Below are 20141 nucleotides of genomic sequence, written 5' to 3' on the forward strand. Positions count from 1 at the left end.
CCCTGCCACATTTGCAGTGAGCTCATCAGAGATGCTCTCCTTGGTGTGAGCAGCCCGTGGCCCTGCTCTGGCACACCTCACATGGCACAAGGACAGCCATGAGGACATAGTCCACGTGGTGAGCTGGGTAAATGCTTTGTCCTGCCCAGGATGTGGGGTGAGTCGTGCCTTGGGCAGACGTTGCCTTCTCCTTCTGTCTGGGCTCCAGTACATTTTTATAGGACACACAGCAGAGCCAGGGTCTGGAGAGAAGGTGCCCTCCAGCCACCCTCTTCTCAGGTGCTGCCAGACAACTACGGAAAGCTGGGACAGCTCCTGACTTGCTGTCACTGAACTCATCCCATGTGTCTGCTCACAGCCCTGACCTTGGCTGGCTGGCTTGATTTACAGAGGAATAAATAGGAAGTGTGGAGGGCAGACCTCGGCTCTTGGCTGATGGAGCCAAATGGGCTTGAGTCACCAATTCAGATCCACAGCTCAACACCCAGAACGCTTGCATGGCTCAGATGCAGGTGTAGTTTTGATTCAGGTCTCTCAAGGGCTTCTGTTGCAGGTCAGAGGCTGGGAAGCGGGTCATTCTTGGACCTGTTGTTAGATGATAATCAGCATCTCAAGGCAGCACATGGTTCTGTGAGCTAAATATTTATTTTATATGTATGAATATAACATGAAAAATCTTTAAAGCACATAAAACCTAGAAAACTTTATCTGTGAGCAGTCAATCTGCTGTTTCTCCCTTCCCTTGAAAGAACACAGAGACAGGAGCAAATGGCAGCAAGGGCAGGTAAACAGATTGTGCTTGGTAACACGATCTGCTGCTTGGTCAACAGAGGTTTTGTAACTGTGGGCATGTGTGTGTGTTTGTAATGGGGCTGGAATTCAGCATCGTATACAAAGAAATAATTTGTTATGGTCATGACTGTGTGACTTCAGGGCTGTTAACGGGTGTCTCTTCTGTTTGCAGTGTGCATGTACAGAGAGCCATCGCTGCATGAAATTGGAGAAAAACAAGGACGCTCAAGGAAAAGTTCAGGGACACCAACCATGAATGGAGGCAAAGTTGTTAACCAAGACTCGACATAGCTGACAAATACCCTCCCTTCTTCCAACTCCTCCCCTCCCACCCACCTACCCACCCCACCTGGCGAAACCACACTGAGACGATGACAACTGAGCGAGGCAGGACCTACTGGTAGTGGCTTGGAGTGTGAACTCCAGAATCTTTCTTTGTGTAGGACGAGAAAATCGAAACCCAGATCCTGCCTGTTGCAACGTTTTAAAAAACAACAACAACAACAACAAAAAAAAAAAAAGTGAAGAAAAAATGTTTTAAATCAGGACTCCATTAACATTTTCAAAAGCAAACTGTTTGCTCTGTGATCAAAGGGGGAAAAATCTCATCTCTGCATAATAATAATAACTAATAAATATAATAATAATAATAATAATAATAAAGATGTTACCTTTAAAAATAAAACAAAGCTTTTGGAAAATTGAACTTAGCATATGATATGCAACAAACACATGGGAATTGCATCCTGTGGCTATGCTTTCTGTCTTATCCTTTCACCTCACGTTCACACCACTGTTTTTAACATCCTTGCTTTCCTGGGGATGGATGGGATTTTTCACAAAGCAGGAAAGGTAGGGGTGCATTAAGATTCTGTTTGCTCTGTTATCAGTAAAATATAGCCTGCCCGAATTAGGAGCCTGACAGTTATGGGCAATACAGTAGCTACTCTTTATTCAGCCTTTTCCATCTACATTCAAATCCTGTGTAGTTATTTGTTGCTAATGTCACTCCATGAGTATGTTTGACCCAAGTCAGGCATTTTATGCCTTTTTATCATAATTATTTATATTTATAGGTTTGTTTTACTGTATTAGTTGCCAAGGGACTTTCAGAAACGGGTTTTCAGGTCTCACAGGATGAAGCGATCATATTTATTAGGTAGAGTTAGGAGAGGAGGGATAGGGCAGAGTTAGGGCAGGAGGGATAGCTGCTTGCTTTAAAATACGAAACAGATCAAGAAATGCTGCTGAAATCCTTGCTGTCAGTAGGAAGTGGTAAGACATGTGCTGTATGAGAGGGTAACAGGATTTCAGCAATGGAAACAAAGATGTGGGGATGGGGTGTGCCTAGGAGGGAGCAGGTGTAGGGGAACATGGGTGGTTGTGCCTGTCCAGTTGTACCAGGGTGAGAACATTTCCTTCTAACAGCATTCCCTAAATGTTCTGGCTCCATACATACCACACATGTTCAAAGCAGAGGCTGCAAACCCCTGCAGTCCCCAGCCTTCCCACTGGGATGGTCTGAGGCCCCTGAGATGCTGCAGCAGCCTGGATACGGGTGTGGGCATGAGTCTTGCCAGTGCCAGGGCTGCAGATGCTGGAACAACCCTTCAGAATTAACAAATTCCCAAAGGGGAAAGGCCAGGAGGGGGCCAGTGGGGATGCCCAGTGCTGAGCCCACATGCAGAAACAAGGGCTTTAGAGGGGACTGTGAAGGCTGTCCCTGACACTTTCTCTCCTTGTGAGTTGGGGTGAGCAGTGAACCCTTGCTGCTGGTGGGACTGCAGCAGGGCTGTGGGGGCTGTGCCCCATCACAGATCACACACAAACTCCAGTCTCTGTCTGCTTTTGGCAGGCACAGTGATGACACGAGCAGCAGCGGTGATGGAGCTGCTGTGACAAAACCAGCCACTGCCCTGGATGAGGGGCCTGCTGCTCCACCATGGGCACAGGTCCTGCGAGGGGTGAGAACAAAAGGGAAAAGCAATCGCCCAAGGGACTGGAGAGGGGCACCAGCCTAAAGCCTTGCAGTTACAGGCTGGGGCTCATAGCAGGCACCTGTGAATTCCAAATACTCCAAATAATTGTGGAGGCTCCTGTGCCATCCCAGCCAAGGCCTCAGCTGGCTGGCAGCCACACGGGCAGAGCTGCTGCTGGGAGTGCCAGGGCTGTGCCAGGGCTGGCCATGATGCTCCTGCAAAGCCACTTCTGCCCCAGTGCCTCCCTCCCCAACACAAGGCAGGGCTGGGAAGCACAGAGAGCCAAATCTCAAGGTTATGGAAGACTCCCAGGATCAGCGTGAAGGAATGAATTCCAAGCATGTCTTTTTGTGCTTTGGAAAAGCTGAAACCTTGAAATAAAGAGCCTCTTGCCATGGCTCTGCTGCCCAGTGCTGCACCTACAGCAGGCAGCCCCCTGTGCTACACATCATGTCAGAGTGACTTACTGCTGCCCTCCAGCCCCACAACACTGGAACAAGGTCACTAACACACGTTCAGCTTGGGAACACACACCCAGCGCCATCTGATGTCATTCACTGCCTACATTTCAGCTCCCTCACAAACTAGAGAGCACCCCAAATTAAAGGATCACTAGAGACACGTATACTCAATGAAATGGAGTCTCAAGGCCAATAAGTTGAGCTATCAGGTTCCTGAACTATCCAGGTCACCAAACACCAGACCATGGTTTAGGCACTGAGCCATGGTTTTTCCACATGCCCTAGTGGAGGGAAAGCCCAGCACCTAGCACAAAACAGAATACACCCAGCACACCTTGATACCACAAACCTCTTCTGGACCCAGCCATGGGCAGCTTGCCAAGGGCATTGATGTCATCTAGAGCAGCTCCAGCATGAGAGACTAAAAATTGCTGTGCCTTATGTGCAGAATACCCTTTGCCTAAGCCCCAAAAGCTGTGGGCAACAACAGACTCAGTCCTACCATGTGCTAATTTTTGCATTGTGGAACTCATTTGCCACTTTCCCCACGGGGATTTTGCCTTCTTAATAGTCTTGGGCCAAATCATTACAAGAATCCTGGAAATGCCACATTCAGGCCCAAATGTCAAAATATCCTGCTCGTTTGTTCCATGATGTTTGAGCTAATCACTTTCATGTGGCACTCCCTGAGTTTGCCCACAGTGAGAGCCAATTGCTCCTGCTCTCATCCAGTGTTTGCACAACCTCGGAGCAGGTCTTATGCCATGTGTTGAAATCAAGTGCTGGCTCTCCTTGCTCCCTCCTTAACCATGAGCCACATACAATGGCACAAACCATGATAAAAACCCTGAGGAAATGCTGGGTTTTTCCTGACCGCTAGGAAGCTGCGAAAGTCAGCTCGTGGTGTAATGCAGGGACTGCTGACATCATGACAGCTCAAAAACCAGTGAGGCTGCACAGCCCAGCTGCACAGTGTCCACCTGCACCAGCTGCTGACTGGGAGCTGCTTGGCTCCAGATGCCCCAACGCCCTCCAGATGCCTGGGAAAATCCAGGGGATCCACAGCTTGTAGATACCATGTAGAACTTCATGCTTTTTTTTTTTTACACAAGTGCCTTGTAAGCTCTGTCCCCAGGCCTTATCTCAAGGAGGTGATGTGGGTTTTGTTGATTATCCATCTGCTGTTGCTTCCCAATTTTCAGGGAAAAAGGGAATCCACAGAGAGATTTTTCCTTACTTTGAAGTTCCAATGAAGTCTCTTCATTGCTTCTCACTCTTCTTTCTTGGTGTTGAAGAATTGATGAGTGGTATTTCTTTTTTTCTTTCTTTAGCCACACTTATAGCAACCATTTAGGAAGGTTTATCACTCAGTTTAACGTTATAGTGACCACAACCCTTGTCTGGCTGCACGTGATACTAGCAGGACAAATTTCCTTGCTATGATGGCATGGTGTTTGGGCAAGCATCTAGCACAGAAAAGTAAATGATAAAAAAGAAGGATGTTTTCATCTAACCTGGCCCATAGCTACTGTTAATTCTGGTAAGACTGCAGCAAACCTTTGGTCTCCAAGAACAGATGCTGCTATAAAAGATTTTGAGATATATTTAGAAGTCCAACAGTAGAAAATACATCACAGAAATATAAGTGCATTTAAAGCATTCATTTTGTTTCACCCCGTTTTTAATTGTGATGTTGTCATGGTTCTGGCTGTACGTGCTGTGCAAAACATCCCCTCTCACCTATGCATCAAGGACAAAACCTGATAAAATGGCTCCAGTTTGGACCATAAGGATTTTCCTAGGAAGAAAATGCAGAAAAAGCTACAGACAAGCATGCCATACTGCGCCAGCAAGTTCTGCCACAAGTGTCAGCACTGGCATGTGACAATGTGCTGTAAAGTGAAGCTGACACTCAACAAAGCAATTTATGAAAGTTGTCTGTCAACAACATTTTTGTGTTTGTGCTCAGAGAGGTTCTGGCTGATAAAGGCCCACGCAATCCCTCAAGCTGTCACGGGCTTCACTTTACACCTTTATATCTCAAACTGCACTGACTGCACCAGGAGAGTTCCTGCCCCAGAAAGGTACCATTGCCACACCCTGAGCAATGCTGAAAAGGAGATGTGTAGGCACCCAAGGCTGAGCAGAGCTAGCAGGAAACAAAGTGTGCTATCCTTCTTGGTTCCATGCCAGCAAGACTGCAGCCTGGATGCATGACAGGCATGAAAAAACATCTTCATGAGGATGACACTTCCTAAAACAAAGAAGGCATAGAATTCTCATTAGTTAAAGTACACAAACCCAACCTTTACTAATGGGCATGCACTAAAATACACTGCTTTTAACATGGGGCCCAAAATATGTCCAGCACTAAAACTCTATTAATTTGGGCATAGTGTAGCCCTGGTCCTAGATGGGAAGGATCATTTTGTGTGTCACTGCATCAAAGAAATTAAAACCAAGAAAAGACACAAGTGAGTGTCTTTTGTGATTTCTCTCCCAAAACTGAAACAAAATGTTTAGTTGCTGCTGTGGGATGACCCACTGCACATACCTAGAAGTAAAACCAAAAGAAACAGAACAGCACTTCCTTAGTGAAGCATAGATGTTTCCATGGCATTCACATTTTCCCTCTCCCACCACCAATGCTTCAGCCTTGAAGGCAATGGAAGGCTGTTTCCATGGAGCAGAAAGCATTAAGGCTCACATCCTCCCCACCTGCACGGAGTTAAGCTTGACTTCTCTGCTTCAGCTGCTGAGATACAGTCATGGGTATCCTTCAATTTCCCCATGTTCTTCTTACACTACTTCATTATGGGCAAAACCCCCCCCCCCAAAAAAATCCCATAGCCAGGCTGATACATTTTTAGCACCATGTTTAAGAGCATGAACATCTCAAAACTGCTAATACATTTGTGGCCATGAAGTTAAAGCTTAATAACTCCCATTTCAGGACAGAGAATTTATATTCATGATAGTTGCATAATGAACTGCTGCATGCACAGAAAGCTGGACATCTTCCCAGCCTGCCTCCCTCTTGGATTTCAGGCACCTTCTCTATGGTAAAGGAGGTCTAGGCCAGCTTGGCTCCATCTCACCAGGAATTGTGGTGATGACACAGGGAGCTCACACGACTCCAGAGCATTCCCAGCTGAGACAACTGGAGTTTCAGTGCAGAAAAATTTGACCTTCCATGGTCAAATGTCCTTTCTGGAAAGGACAGGATCTCTCATCAAACAATTGCTTGAAAAGAAAGAAGGAGATTTGTTTTATTCAAAATACCCTGGTGCAGGCACAGGGATAATCCATCTTTGGAAAATGCCATTCATGTTTATTGAGCAATATAAATGGAAAAAAGCAAGGCGTTATCAATTATATATTAAAAAAAAAGTCTGGATATGGGATCTGAGGAATAGCAGAGGATCACCCTCCCCAGAGTCTATTAAGAATAGGTTATATGTTGTTCCATTTTCCATGCTCATTACAATCACTGCCCCAATAATAGCTGCGTGCTGTGCCTTTCTCTATTCTAGTACAATTTTCCCCGTGGGAACTAAATAACTCTGTTTAAATACTGAGCAGAGCTGGTAGAAGAAAGCAGGATGGTTCTGCTGTGCTTGCCTTGTGTGCAATCTGCATCTTAGTGAGCTGGTTACCATCCTTCTTTCTCATAGCTTGATACAAGAATAAAGGGGCAGCACTGGGGAGGAGGAACATGTTGGCCAGTCCAACTAAGTGACATTGTGAAGGAAAAATTATGTCAGACTTAATATTTTTCAGAAATTAAGGCTTTGGTGAATTTTAATTCCTTGAGCTCTAAAATAATTGCAGAGAGAAAGGCAACCAGTGGATCCATCTTAATGCCAGTTCCTAAGCAAGGACTTTGCTGACATTTAAGTCTCTATATTCAGCTCCTGACTTGTCTCCTACATGCAGTGATGCTTTCCTTTCTCTCTCCTTTTTGAGTTTCCCTGGGGGATCCTCCTCACTGAGTCCTTGGGGCACCCTGGCCCAAAGAGAGCAGAGCAGCTCCTCTCAGGCAGCAGTTTGAACCCAAAGGGAACCCAAACTGAGTGCTCTGCTCAGGCTTTCAGCTGATGGCCCAAACCAGAGGGGCTCCTCACAGAGATCTCCCCAGGGCACCTCATGCCTCCTCCAAACATGCCAGGAAAGATAGGAAAACAAAGCTCATTGTCCTGAGCAATTCTGCTTCCCTGATTTGTGCAGAGCCCAAAGCAAGAACCCCAAAATCTGAGATGCACAGATGTGAGCTCCCCTGCTGGGCTGTTCCCAGTCTGGGCTGTGGTGCCAGGAGCAGTCCTGAGCAGGGGTCATGGGGATCACAAAGTTTATGAAGTGCTCTGATCGTATGATAATGGGACATTGCCAAGGTGAAGAGCTCCCAATTCCACTGTGCCTCACAGGGGGCACTTACATGCTGTTACTGTGACACTGCCACTTATTAATTTTATTTTCCAACTTATTGCACAAGCTGGCAAATCAAATAGTTTCACTCAATTCACCATCAAACAAAGAAGCAAGTCGATGCACGGGGAACAAGTTTTACTTGACATCAACTCAATTTGAAGATCAAAAAGAGGTGTGTTTAACTTTGCATTATCTTCTATTTTTAATTTTCACTGGATTTTGTTCTTCCTGCTATCAGACAGCACAGAAAGCAGAACTAATAGGGAAAACACTGACTTCCTCTGTGGGAGCAGAAAACATTATCTCACAAACAGATGGGATACTCTGGTGACTCCCAGCTCAGTTCCTCTGGGCTTCACATGAGGAGCTGTCACATGAGAATGTAATGAATTTTCACAAGGTCCCAGTTAGGGCACTGTGAGACTTCACTAGCAATTTCATATGATTCTCCCAGAAGGTCAATAGGCTGCCAGGCAGGATCTGAATTCAAACTGTGCATTCAGGGTGTAGAACCAGAACTTCCCAGGAAAAGCTCTCTATGGGTACACAGAGACCTAAACTTGCAATGGAAAAGGGTCCAGTTCAAATTACCATCTTTGGATTCCACTTTCATATTTGTCCCTGTAAAACCAAACTCAGCTTCTAAATTCTATACTCAGCTCTGTATTCTTGAATCTCCAAATTCAAACACTAGACTATTTCAGAATTTTATTCTATCCGTAGGATAGAATAGGCCTTGTATAAATTGGTAGCATTTAAAATAAGTAAAACACTCAGTATTGGCAATATTTAATGGCCAAGGAACACAATAATCTAGGTCTAGATATGCCCAAACTGTGGAGTCCACATCCATGTAGAAATTTAACTGCTGCAGTTTGATCCCACTTAATATTAATTAAGTAAAACCAGTTTTCTGTTCAGAAATATGTTCTTCTGGACAAGCTACTGCAAACACATCAGCAGGAGGTGGCTTCAGAGAGAGAATGGATGCAGAGAGTCCTGACTCTCTGAGAGTCAATGCTGGGGGCACTTTAAACAGAAAGATATGTTCATCAATAAATTAACATCTTTCAATCTTTCAAAAATAAACATGAGCTGGTTCCAGATGAAGGCTTTATCTTTTCTTTGTAAAATAGTTCCCTGCTCCTACAAATTTGCAGGAATATGTCTTATTACATCATGTGTAGCTCGTACTAAAACAACTGACCAAAAAAAAAAAGAACTCCAAAACCCAAACTAAATCCCCCACCAATTCCATACTGCTGCCCAACTGGATCCTGCTTTGTTTTGGAAACTTTAAAGAGTTGAGAATCCAACTCACCCCCAGGGCAACTCCAATGAAATCAGTGTGCAACCCTGGGAATTAATCTGGCCCAAGCCTCATTTTCTCTTTAACTGCAGGAATCAAGGTCATTTTCCCATCTGGATTTTGCAGAGGCTTCTGCACATACTGATGAGTTATATCTTTTATCAAACCTTGACCATCATTTTCAGGGCTAAAAAATGATTGCACAGTGTCAGAGGATCACAGGAAATAAGATGAAGACTCTTGGTGTTAAAATCCAGATCTTATATTTACTATGTGCCACCACTCCTGTGTCTCCCAAAGTCATATCCAGTATCCTTCCAGAGTACAGTCCAGGAATCTGTCTTCCTTTGTCTCCAAAATCTCACACTTAATGCCAGCTGACACCACTCACCCTCAATCTTAACTTCAAGGAAGTTACTCTTTCCCGTATCTGTAGGTTTTATCCAACAGTGTGACCAGCATTTTTCTGCTGGTTGAAGGACTAAGAAAAAGAAACTGTAAGTTTCTGGTTTTGGAGGGGAAGTGGGTCTATTCATCTATCTATGCCTATTGTCCTGTACCCCCTTCCCTCCTCAGTAACCCCCTCTGTGTCAGCACATGGATGTCTGGATGGATCTGGCCCTGCAGGAACCTCTGATGACAGCAGAGCACTGTGCAGTCAGCCTGCCTTAGATCTTGACTTGGTCAGCACCTTAAAAACTGCTTTTGAGAACTTGAGGGCAAAGACTTCATGTGAGCAAGCAATTAGAGCAGTTATTCCAAGTTCCAAAAATGGTAGGTAGATTAAAAAATGTGTAAAGGATTGGCTGCAGACACCCCTCTCCCTCAAGGGTGGTTTGTGTCAGGTATGCTGGCCAAGGCTCCACCTGGTACATCCAGCCTCATCATGGGAACAAAACATGCCATTCAAACGTGGCAGTGACTGTAAGACAATAGATCAGAGATATAGGGTCTGCAGAAGCAATTCCTGACTAGAAGCAGACTGCACAAAGCTATCCCGACATCCCCTTTTAACCCAGACTTGATATGAGCACATCACCTCCTCACTCTATAGACTGGCTGCCAGATGTCTGCTACAAAATAATAACAGTGAGAAATTTGTGGTTTGTGATATTTTAATATCCTGAGCAGAGGATTATTTGCTGTTTAGTGTGCTTCAAAATGTTGTCCTTCTGTGCAATTGATAGCTTTACTGCTCCTGGACAGAATAACAAACAGCTGTGCTGCTAAATAAGAGATCCTTTGGACCATCTCAGAGAACCATCTTGGCAGCCTTGGAGCCACAGTGACTTGCACAGAGGGTGAGTGGTTGTGGGGCAGGTTTGCCAGCTGTGCAGGCACTTGCAGCTGCTTAGAGTTCACATATAAAAGATTTCATCACAGATTAATAAAGACAGAAAGGACAGTTGTAAATCAGAGAGTCTGACCTCTTGTGTAACACAGACTGGTGATTTCAGAGCAGAAGTCAGAGATTAGCCTGACCAGAGGTACCCAGCTGGGCAGTGGAAATTCTGCTCTCAGTTCACTGGAATCTCACATGCCAGTGTTGTAATTCCACAATGCAGCAGAGAGTTCATTCAGAGGCTGCAGACCAGGTAATCAGATTCTATGCAGGTTTACTTCTTGATTATTTATTCAATAAGGATCACATTAAAAGCCCACTGGAGGCAGTGAGAGACTCCCGTTGACTTTGCAGCAGCCTAAATCAGAAGCATTCAGAGTTTTAATATGCACAGTTGAAATTTGGTAGCTTCCAGAGGTCTGTATCAAATTATGAGCTCCCTTTGGAGTAATGTGCTCATCACACATCTTTACTTGCCCGAGGGTAATCTCTCATAACTTGTTGCAAACAGCTTTCCTGCCTGGACTGACACTGACTCAGAAGACCTCTGAACTAGGATCACCTACTGACCTCCTTCCATGCAAAAATGATTTCTTGGCTGAGATGAAGGAAAGGGTGGCTGGTGAGGATGGCAGAGAGACAGAGCCAAAGCTCAGGAGTCAGGACCAGTTGAGGCAGAGCTGTAGAAAGGACTCCAAATAGCTTTGCGTGAAGCATCAACTAATGTTGCCTTATCCCTCTATTTTATTTCCCCTTCAAAACAGAACACCACAGGCACTCCTTCCTCCCATACTCCTACACCACCATTCTCCTCCAGCAAAATCTGAATGCTGTCTTTTGTCAGAACTTCTGGGGTTCCTACAGAGCACAACAGACTACAGAGACTGCTCATATTGGTGGTAAAATTTTTCTGGGGTAAAATCTTTCTGGGTGTAAGGCCACATAAGCCAAATAAAAATGGGGTCCTTGATAACCTTTGCTATATGTAAAAACACCAAAAAGAATAATTTGTCAATATCTGAATATGTCAGATGTGGAGCCAGATGGGTTATATTGTCTGTTGACCACTTTATAAACTTCTATCCCATCTGCAGAAGATTAAAAATCTATGTAATACTTTTTGGTGGAACAGTATTTTTCCAATGAGAAAAAACACAGCCTCTGATTTGTATTCCTCTGACTTGAAATCATTCATTTTAAATGACTGTTTGTTCTGCTAATTTAGAATCTGGGCAGGCATGGAAACAATTTATTTTGGTTTGCAAAAGGAGCTGAGCTTGGGTTTGTTGAGTGCATATGTACTTTGCTGCTTTGGGATACAGTACAGCTCCCTGCTGGAATAAGGGTTCTCCCTCAGAGAGGAACCAGTCCTTGGCTGAACATCAGATCTGTTGCATTTCCCTTGTCTCCTCCACAAGAGTTTTTTTTCTAAAAGTCAATGAACTAAACCCTCCATGGCCTCCCCAAGGCGATGCAGCCCAGACAATGGATAAGTGTTCACTCAGGAGCCCAGTCTGACATGGAGCTTCTGGCCAAACTCAAATGGGGACTGTTCCACTGCAAAATCCAATGTGACTTGAGTTCTCTGCTGCCATGAAAAAGTCCTTGTACTTCTTACAGCCTCATTAGAAACTTGGAGTCTCCTACTGCTGAAAGCATGGAAACCCATTCAAAAAACCTACTTGTGCAGACACAGATAAAAAAGGATTTTGACATCTCTAACAATGGCACTATCCCAGTAAATACATTATCAACACTCACTTACAATTACTTTTGTTATACTTGTACCTACTTTGCAGCAAATTTCCCAAGACAGAGTTCTGATGTCTGCTAATTTTATTTTCCCTAATGTCTAAGCAAAACCAATTGTTTTTTGAAAAATGCTTCTTGATATTTGAAGCAGAAAAGTAATTGGTATTGAACCAATTCAAAAGCTGGATAATATTGTCTTTCATGATATGCTGGGCAATGTTGTGGACTACAGCAACATTACATGAAGCAAGGATTTTTTAAAAGTAGCTTTCATTCTGGTTTGCCATTAAACCTCACTAAGGACACATTAAAGACATGTATTTCAGTACCCCAGCACAGACATTTTGTTCTGTAACTCAAAATGTTTCATCTTATTGCTCTGAGGATTTTTTCCAGTTGGCACGTTTGCACTTGTGCTAAATTGCTAAATTTTTAATATATCCCCACTTCCCTGGTTTGACACTGCATACCTATGTGAGGCAGAGGGAATTGGCCCTGGGAGTGTGGGCACTGCATTCTCAGGGTTGTTGACACTTAAATTGGCACTCTGTAGTCAGACAACACAGCAGTGGGCCCCTTGCATAAACTGATAAACAACAAAATAAGTTAGAAGCTGTATGAATTGAAACCATAGCCCTCTAACAGCAAAGTAATTTTGCAACAGAGATGGTGCCATCAGGAAGAGCAGAAGCCAAACCCAGCTGATTTCCTGCAGACAGTTCATGCCTTTTGAAACCAAAGGCCAAATTCATGGAGTATCCTTGCACCAACCACCCGTGGGTTTGAAGGTGGGTTTGGTCCACAGCAGAGAAGAGCTTGTCTCTATGTCTTAGACTGAGTGAAACTGGTGAGGCAATCTGGCTGCTGCCAAGCCAGGGCTGGGGCTGTCCCAGCTCATGCTCATGCTGTCTCTTGGTCTGAGCTAGGCCAAAGACTCAACCAAAAGAAAATTATTTGCTGGTTTGGCCCCTGAGGCAGACTCACCCCAGGAGCAGCCAAGAGCCAGCAGTGGCACAAGGGACAGGGTGGGAGCATGTGAGGACAGCAGCTGGTGGCAGGGCTGCTGCTGTGGGAGCACATAGCCCTTCCATCACCTCAGCCACAGTGTCAGGCCATGGCCTCAGTGCCTGCTGCCCTCACTGCAGACAGAACAGTAGGATCCCTTCTCACAGTCTCCTGACTGGAAGATTTCTTGCCACTGTCAGATTAATTAGAGCCTCAGAGTCCTAGAGTGGCTTTTGCTCCAAACCAGAGACTTTCCTTTCTCCATTGAAGGGTATGAAATTAATGAAAATTAACAACAGCCCATGAACAGAAGCACATTAAAGCTATGCAGCTGCTATAAACACACAGAGACAGGGGCATCTCTCCACAGATGGCTGCTCTGAGTATTTCTAGCACTGCTGCTAACTAATCCTATTATAGAGAGAGCCAGGACTGTCCGAGATTCCCCAGCCATGTGTCCATAGGCAATGTGCAGACAGAAATGCATGGCAGACCCCAGGATCACCTGGCCACGTGTCCACAGGCAGTGTGCAGAGAGAAATGCACAGCAGCAGCTGCTGAGCCTGCCTGAGTTTCAGAGCATTATCGTGCTGAGCTGCCAGCTGTGCCCAGCTCTGCTCTGGGTTCACCAGGGATCTTGTTCCAACCACATCTCTCCTGCCAGGTTGGTGCCAGAGAAGGGAGTAAATTCTGTCCAGACTGGCCTTGAGTATCCAAGGCAGGCAGCACAGACTCAGCTGTCTTCACTGAGAGGAAAATTGGCTTCTAGAGCCCCTTGCAAAAATAAATAAATAACTAAATACAGATCTTAATTCAAAAGTGAGGGAGGCTTGTGGCCAAAATGTCACTTTTTGCAGTATTTCAAAGAGCTCTAGTCTTTGTTCCAGGCTGAAACTCCAGCCCAGTTGGCAAAGTCCCATGGGTTTCAGAGCAGCTCAGATTTCATTCTCTAACATACACTGACAAAAGCACTGGCTCATGAAAGGTGAACAACTTCTAAGAAATGGGCTGGAGACAGACCTGGCCTTCCTTATCACTGTCTCCTGGTGTTTCAGTGTGAATAGCAGGCAGGTAGCTGGTGGTGGAAAGAATCCACAGTAACAGCAGAGTCCCGAGGACTGTTAGAGGGAGAAGCTCCAGCCCATCTCCTGGCTGAGCTGCACAACAGCATTGCAGTAAGGCTGTCCATAAGATGCTTAATAGGGAAGGAATGGAGCTACACCTCTTCTGCTGAGCTCTTCACCTTTGTAATATTCCAGGAGAGTGAGTTTGAAATGGACTAGTAATCCTCCCTGAGTGCAATACACTATGGCTTTTTCTCCCTGTGGTGAACAGCAGCCTACTGAGGATGTCAAATGGCAGTTCTGCTGCTGCCTCAGGCACCTGAGGGGAAATAAACCATTGCTAACAAATGAGTTTTTCTGAATGTCCCCGATCTACAGGTGTTTGAATATTGGAATGAAAATGCCACCTAGCTCTGGGAGTCTGGTCCCACCAGCTTGCCCTCACCCTCTGTTCCCACCCATCCTTAGGGGAGTGATTTGGGCTGGTCTTTGCTCCACACCAAGGTGAGCTGGGCTCTGTTCCCAGCCTTCCCCCCCCTCCTTCCCGATTCTGTGCAGCTCAGATCCCTTCTGTGAGCCTCAATCTCCCTTTCTGTAGCAAAAGAGTGAGCCATAGGTTTGTTTTTGAAAGCTCCAGACATGCAGTACAACAGGAGAGTGAGGTACTGGGACTGCTCCTGTCTCTGCAATGGTCTGAGCTCAAGAGTTGATGAGAACTGGGCTCCAGCAACCTCCAGCTCTGGTTTTGGAAGCAAATTTCCACATTGACAAAGAGGCACAAATCTAAATCTCCTTCCTCCTTTACTCCTGCCCATTCTCTATGGTGCCTCTGGAAATTACAGTGTTGTCATTTGAAAACAAAAGTGCTTAGTTGGCAGGAAAGACTCCATAAAGAGAGCAATGGAAGCTGTCACATCTGTACTTTCTGAACACCATCTGTCTCCCAAGTTTACTCTGAAACAAAGAAAATCCCATCCAGTCCTCCTGCAATATATCAGCAAATTGCTTAGCAGTGGCACTTGGAGAAGGAATGAACACATTTCAATTAGACAATGGCATCATAAAACACCAGCTCAGTAAATAAAAACCTGGAGGTTAACATTTGTAGAGATTAAGCAATCTGTTAAGTAAAGTTTACTATGGCATGTTAGGGGTTTTGTTATACAGTTATACACATGTAGCATCCAAAACAGCCTCATTAACTTACTTTTAAGATTGATGTTTTTACTTTAAGCATATGTAATTACCTGAGAGTTACCTGAGGTTCAGAGACTGGTTTGGAAGTGTAGATACCTGCAGAAAGAGGTGCATCATTTCTGGTAGAGAAAGAAAGGACAGCAGTGTGATGGAGAGGAAAAGTGAAATCACAGAACGATTTGGGTTGGAAGAGAACCATAAAGATCAAGAAGGCAAATTGTATCTTTGCTTTAGGGGCTGATGACAAATGCTGAAAATGGGATGCAACTGCTGCAAACAGGCTCGTTAACTTCAGGAAATCCTAATTCCAGGGTAGGTGGAACTGAAAGCTGAGCTAACACTTACCTGGAGAATATGTATCACCTCTGATTTCCAAGACTTCACAACCACTATGGTTATGACATTTTAATTTACTGCTTTATACCCTGTAAATATCAAAATAGCCTCACACATTTGGTCCTTGCAGGACTGCATGCACTGCAAGCTGAAGCTAAGAGGAGGATCCACAGTTTCTTGGCTGATTTTACAAACAGTCTTTGCATACAAAGCAGAGTTAACCTGGGCAGGCTTCAACTTCTTCCCAACTCAGATAAATGTTTTTGATTAAGATAAATCAGTACAAATCCTTAAGAAGGCTGCTCCTGCAGAGTGCTCCTGCAGTGCACAGGGAGATCTCACTGTGCTTTTCAGGAGTGGTTTCTCTGCCAGCTTCAAGGAGTGGATGCTCACAGCTGCCATCACTGTGACCTTCCATTAACTCTATGAGCAGGACATGGGGCAGAATTTGTTTTCAAAGGACCTTGCAAATATTCAGTGTAAAAAGTGACCAGCACATTTGCACTGCAGTGAGTTGTGCCTCACAAACAGCCAAAACCACTGGTCTCATGTTATACAGGGATAAATGAGCCTCAGGCAAACACAGCCTGTGATGATGCACCTTCCACTGCACTCCCCTGGGTGCTGGACAGACCCATTGGATACAACACCCCAAAGAGCTGCTGGAACCTGCTGGCTGCTGAAATGCCTCTGTTCTACAGCACTCTTGCTCCTGTGCTGCCAGCTCTCCTTCATTGTCACTTCCCCCTTCTCTTTCAACATCACTGCCTGCCACACGAGCTGGGAGATTATCTCAATAATTCCAGCTGTTGTGCTACACCACACTGAACATAATCAAAGCTAACAAAGCATGCTTCACTGGCTCCCTTGTCATCTGGCACTGAAGGCTGAGGATCCAAATGAGCAGGGCTCAGGCTTATGTCATACTTGAGAGAGTTTGGCAGGGGAGAGGGGGGTTAAAACAAACAAAAAAATGCTGTGGATTTTGCATGTCTGTTTTTATCATTAGAAAACTTCAGGGAAGTATTGATAAGGTGGGATGACGCTGTGATTCTGTGGATTTATCAGGTTTGATATCTTTCTGGAATGCAGACTTCTTCAACAAATATTTCTAGGTATACCTTGGATTACAGATGCAGATTTACCTGCAGCTGTGCTCATACAAGGTCTTGGACAGTCTGGCAAATCCAATCACTCGTGCTGATACAGGCAAGATGCAGTCTCCCACCTTAACACCATGATTAACACAGTGGCATCTTCAGTGCATTCACCTGAAACAAAATGCAAAGAATAAGAAAGAAAAGACTGCAGTAGACCCCACATTATACACACTTCCAGTTCAGTTCCCTAAGCAGAGAACTCCAGACTCACCAGCACCAGGGTGGATGATAAATAAGGGCCATGGCCTTTGGCAAAAAGAAGTCAATTTGCTCACCCAGCTCCATTCAAACTTGCAGCAATCAGTGCACAGAAGTGCTCAGATAGGAAATAGGAAAGGAAATAATTTGCCAATAACAGCTGAGACTGACACTGGAGCCTAATCCAGTGCCCAGATGGTGAGAACAAGCACTGGTTATGTAGGACTAGGAGCTGAAGATGATCTCTTCCTTGGGCCTTGCTTATCTAACTAGGCATAGCCCCGAGATCCCCTGCCAGTGGCTTACAGGGATTCTACCACTTCTACCTTTTTGGCTGCTAAGTTTTGTTGCAAACGGCTGAGATTACACCACATGCCCATAAAATGGCACTTCCCTGCCCTGGCTGGTTTCTCAGGTGCTGCTGGGCTCCATGTCCCAGCAGCTGAAAGCAGCTCTGAGTGAGAAATGCTAAAAGGGTCATCTCCAAGGACTGAGAGCAACAATTTCCAAATCACAAAGGATTGAAACTCTTCACACATGGCCCACTCTTACAGACTTCTAAGCCGCTTAGTTGTTTTTAAAAATGAATGATGACATTTGCATATCTTCTCCCAATGCCAGAAAGGCCAGAAACTTTGCAAATTTTCATGTGATGCCACTTCAGCAGGCTGAGAAGCATTTCTTGGCTTCTCAGTATGTGAACTGCAGCTTCTCTCCATATTATCATCTTTAGTATCATACCAGGGATGTGCATTCCAGAGGCATTCAGAGCTTCATGAAAAGCACAGAGTAATTTCCAAAATCTAGGTTTATGCTGAACGAAAGAAGGGACTCCCTGTCCCTCTGGCACGCAATCAAAGAGGCCAGCCTCCATTTCATATAGAGCAACACTGAACAGCCACAGAGCAAGCTTTGGGAAGATATATTCAGTATGTTTCATATACTGAATATACATACACTCTCTAAGATACCATGCAAAAGTGATAACCACATGCAGAGCTCACTCAACACCTAGCACCTAAGGTGTTAATACAGCACAGAGGAAACCATGTAATCCCTGAAACGAGGACAGTACTCCAAGAATGGATCGATCCAGGGTTGCCCTTCAGTTCCCATCTGCTGACAGACAGCAAATTGATCAGTGTGGTTTGAATTTCTCTCCTGACAATTCAGGCAGGAGAGGGCCAGGAGCTCTGTAAATGCATAATCTGTGCCTGGCACTCACTCGCTGTGTACTAAACAAAGATAAAACCTTTGGAGCAAGCTGTTTCCCCTCCAGTTGGTTAACATTTGTATCCAGCTGAATTCCTGGGGTGATAACTCCAGCAAACCTCCTCCTCTGAGGCAGATAAATAAAACATACCGTAAAGAAAAATACAGGGTATTGGCACATCTCTCCCACAGGCTGTAAGCAGCTGAATGCCGCATCCCAGTGAGGAAGGAGCGAGTTTGGTTTTTTTTTTTTCCCCGGGGAGGCTCTGCTCACTCTCTGCCTTTCTCCCTAGTAACTGATCCATTTTTTTGTTCCTCCTTCCCGCTGGCTGGTGCACAGAGCCATGCCCCGGCACAGGACACAGCAGCATCTTTGCTAATTCTCAAAGTGCCACCTACAGTTTGTGCGAGTGCATGTGTGTGAGCAAACGCAGTCCCAGGCAGAGATGGAGACATCCTACCAAGGATATATATAAATGCCTCAGTACTGAGACATGATCAAACCAGCCCGAAGCTCTCACATGAGAGGACAGAAATAAGTCTGGAAATGCTTCTGTTCTGGGAGCAGGTCTTCTGCCTGCGGGGGAAATCAGGCACTGAGCACACAAACTCTGCAGGGGCACAGCAAGCCTGGCAGGGGATGAAACAGACTCCTGACTGCACCTCGTGTGCTCTGTGAGTGCTCCTCCACTCCTAGCTCAGAAGAATTGCCACAAAACCAGAATAGGGATCCAGTACCTGTTTTCACCATGATGTAATACAACAGTGGATGTGGCAGTACCAGCTCCCCAGAGGTGCCACGAAAATGATGGTAAGTGGGGGCAAGTGCTGCAGTGGAGCAGTGCAGTGGCCTCAATAGTCACAGTGGTTTAGCAATCCTCAGCACCGCTGCCATCCCACCCCTCACCCCTGCCAAAAGGGCCCTGCACAGTGGAGAAGCTTTTTTTAGGCTGACAGGGAGGCAGACAGGGCAAAGGAAATGAACGCAACAGCTGAGAGGCTTAGGATTTAATCAGAGCTGGCTTTCTACTGCTTGCTTGCTTTCTTCACTTATTTTCAAATGAAAATGTCCATGTCTATAGAAAATACAGAAAACTCCAAAACCCAAACAACTATTCCCTGTGCGATTGAAATGGTGGGGGGAAGGGTTTTATTTGCTTTTTATTAATTTTCTTGCAGAGGTAATTTAAAAGAAGTAAGAGAGGACTTTCCTGCTTCTGTGTTGTCTTACAGCAGTCAGACTGACTGGGGAGCTCACAAAAGCCATGCTTAGATCTACAGGAAAAACAATGGCCAGACACACTCTCAGCTGGAGGCTTTCCTTGGGGTTTTGCCTCCCTCACCTGTTCTTTTGGGGGGGTTTTGACAGTTCTGTGCAATAGCTTCATCTTTTCCTTTTCACAGAAGGCTGTGATAGACTGCCACCATCAAGGGATTGCACTGACCAGATTTCCACTGGTGTTATGCACAGAGCTCAAACAAACTCCCCATGGTTTGTTGAAGAGTCTGATCCTGGCTGGAAAAACTTCCTCTCAGGCTTGAGCAGATGTTTGCAGGAGAAGACTTGGAGAGGCTGGAGAGCTCTGCTCTGGAGCTCCTCATCCTTTCTGCCCCCTGCTCCAACCAACCCCAGAGAACCCAGCAACAGCCTCTGTTTGGGCACGGGCACACTTGAAAATGGTTGTTTACAGTGATTTCACTTGGACTGACAGGAAAACAGGAACACAGAATGGTTTTTAAATACACCCTGTAGCTAAAAGCCTGGAAGCAGCTGGCCTCTGGCCAGGCTGTGAGAATGAACAATGATATTTTGGGGCAGAGACGGAGGCGAGCCCAGATTCTTCCTGCTATAATTTGACTTTTTTGAATGCACTTAAATGGAGAGGTTGTTAACTAATCGGATGTC

At 45.2% G+C, this 20141-nt stretch overlaps 1 protein-coding gene and 1 long non-coding RNA gene across 4 annotated transcripts in view; one reads left to right on the forward strand and one right to left on the reverse strand.

Moving 5' to 3' along the window:
- FGF12 (fibroblast growth factor 12) overlaps positions 1-1498 on the forward strand; it is a 216919-nt gene extending 215421 nt beyond the window's left edge. For all 3 annotated transcript variants that reach the window (XM_088170898.1, XM_014888851.2, XM_014888850.2), the window contains exon 5: positions 965-1498. In XM_088170898.1, coding sequence (XP_088027024.1) covers positions 965-1083 — 119 coding nt within the window. In that variant the 3' untranslated portion in view covers positions 1084-1498. The remainder of the gene's footprint in view (positions 1-964) is intronic.
- On the reverse strand, positions 1283-16903 carry LOC148222667 (uncharacterized). The gene is made up of 3 exons (XR_015805738.1): positions 16811-16903; positions 15380-15448; positions 1283-5486 (listed from the first exon to the last, which is right to left on the reverse strand). It is a non-coding gene; the product is annotated as an uncharacterized LOC148222667 (long non-coding RNA).
- Positions 16904-20141: the final 3238 nt, after the last annotated feature.

This window comes from Sturnus vulgaris, chromosome 10, assembly GCF_052056855.1.
Source record: "Sturnus vulgaris isolate bStuVul1 chromosome 10, bStuVul1.hap1, whole genome shotgun sequence".
Lineage (NCBI taxonomy): Eukaryota > Metazoa > Chordata > Aves > Passeriformes > Sturnidae > Sturnus > Sturnus vulgaris.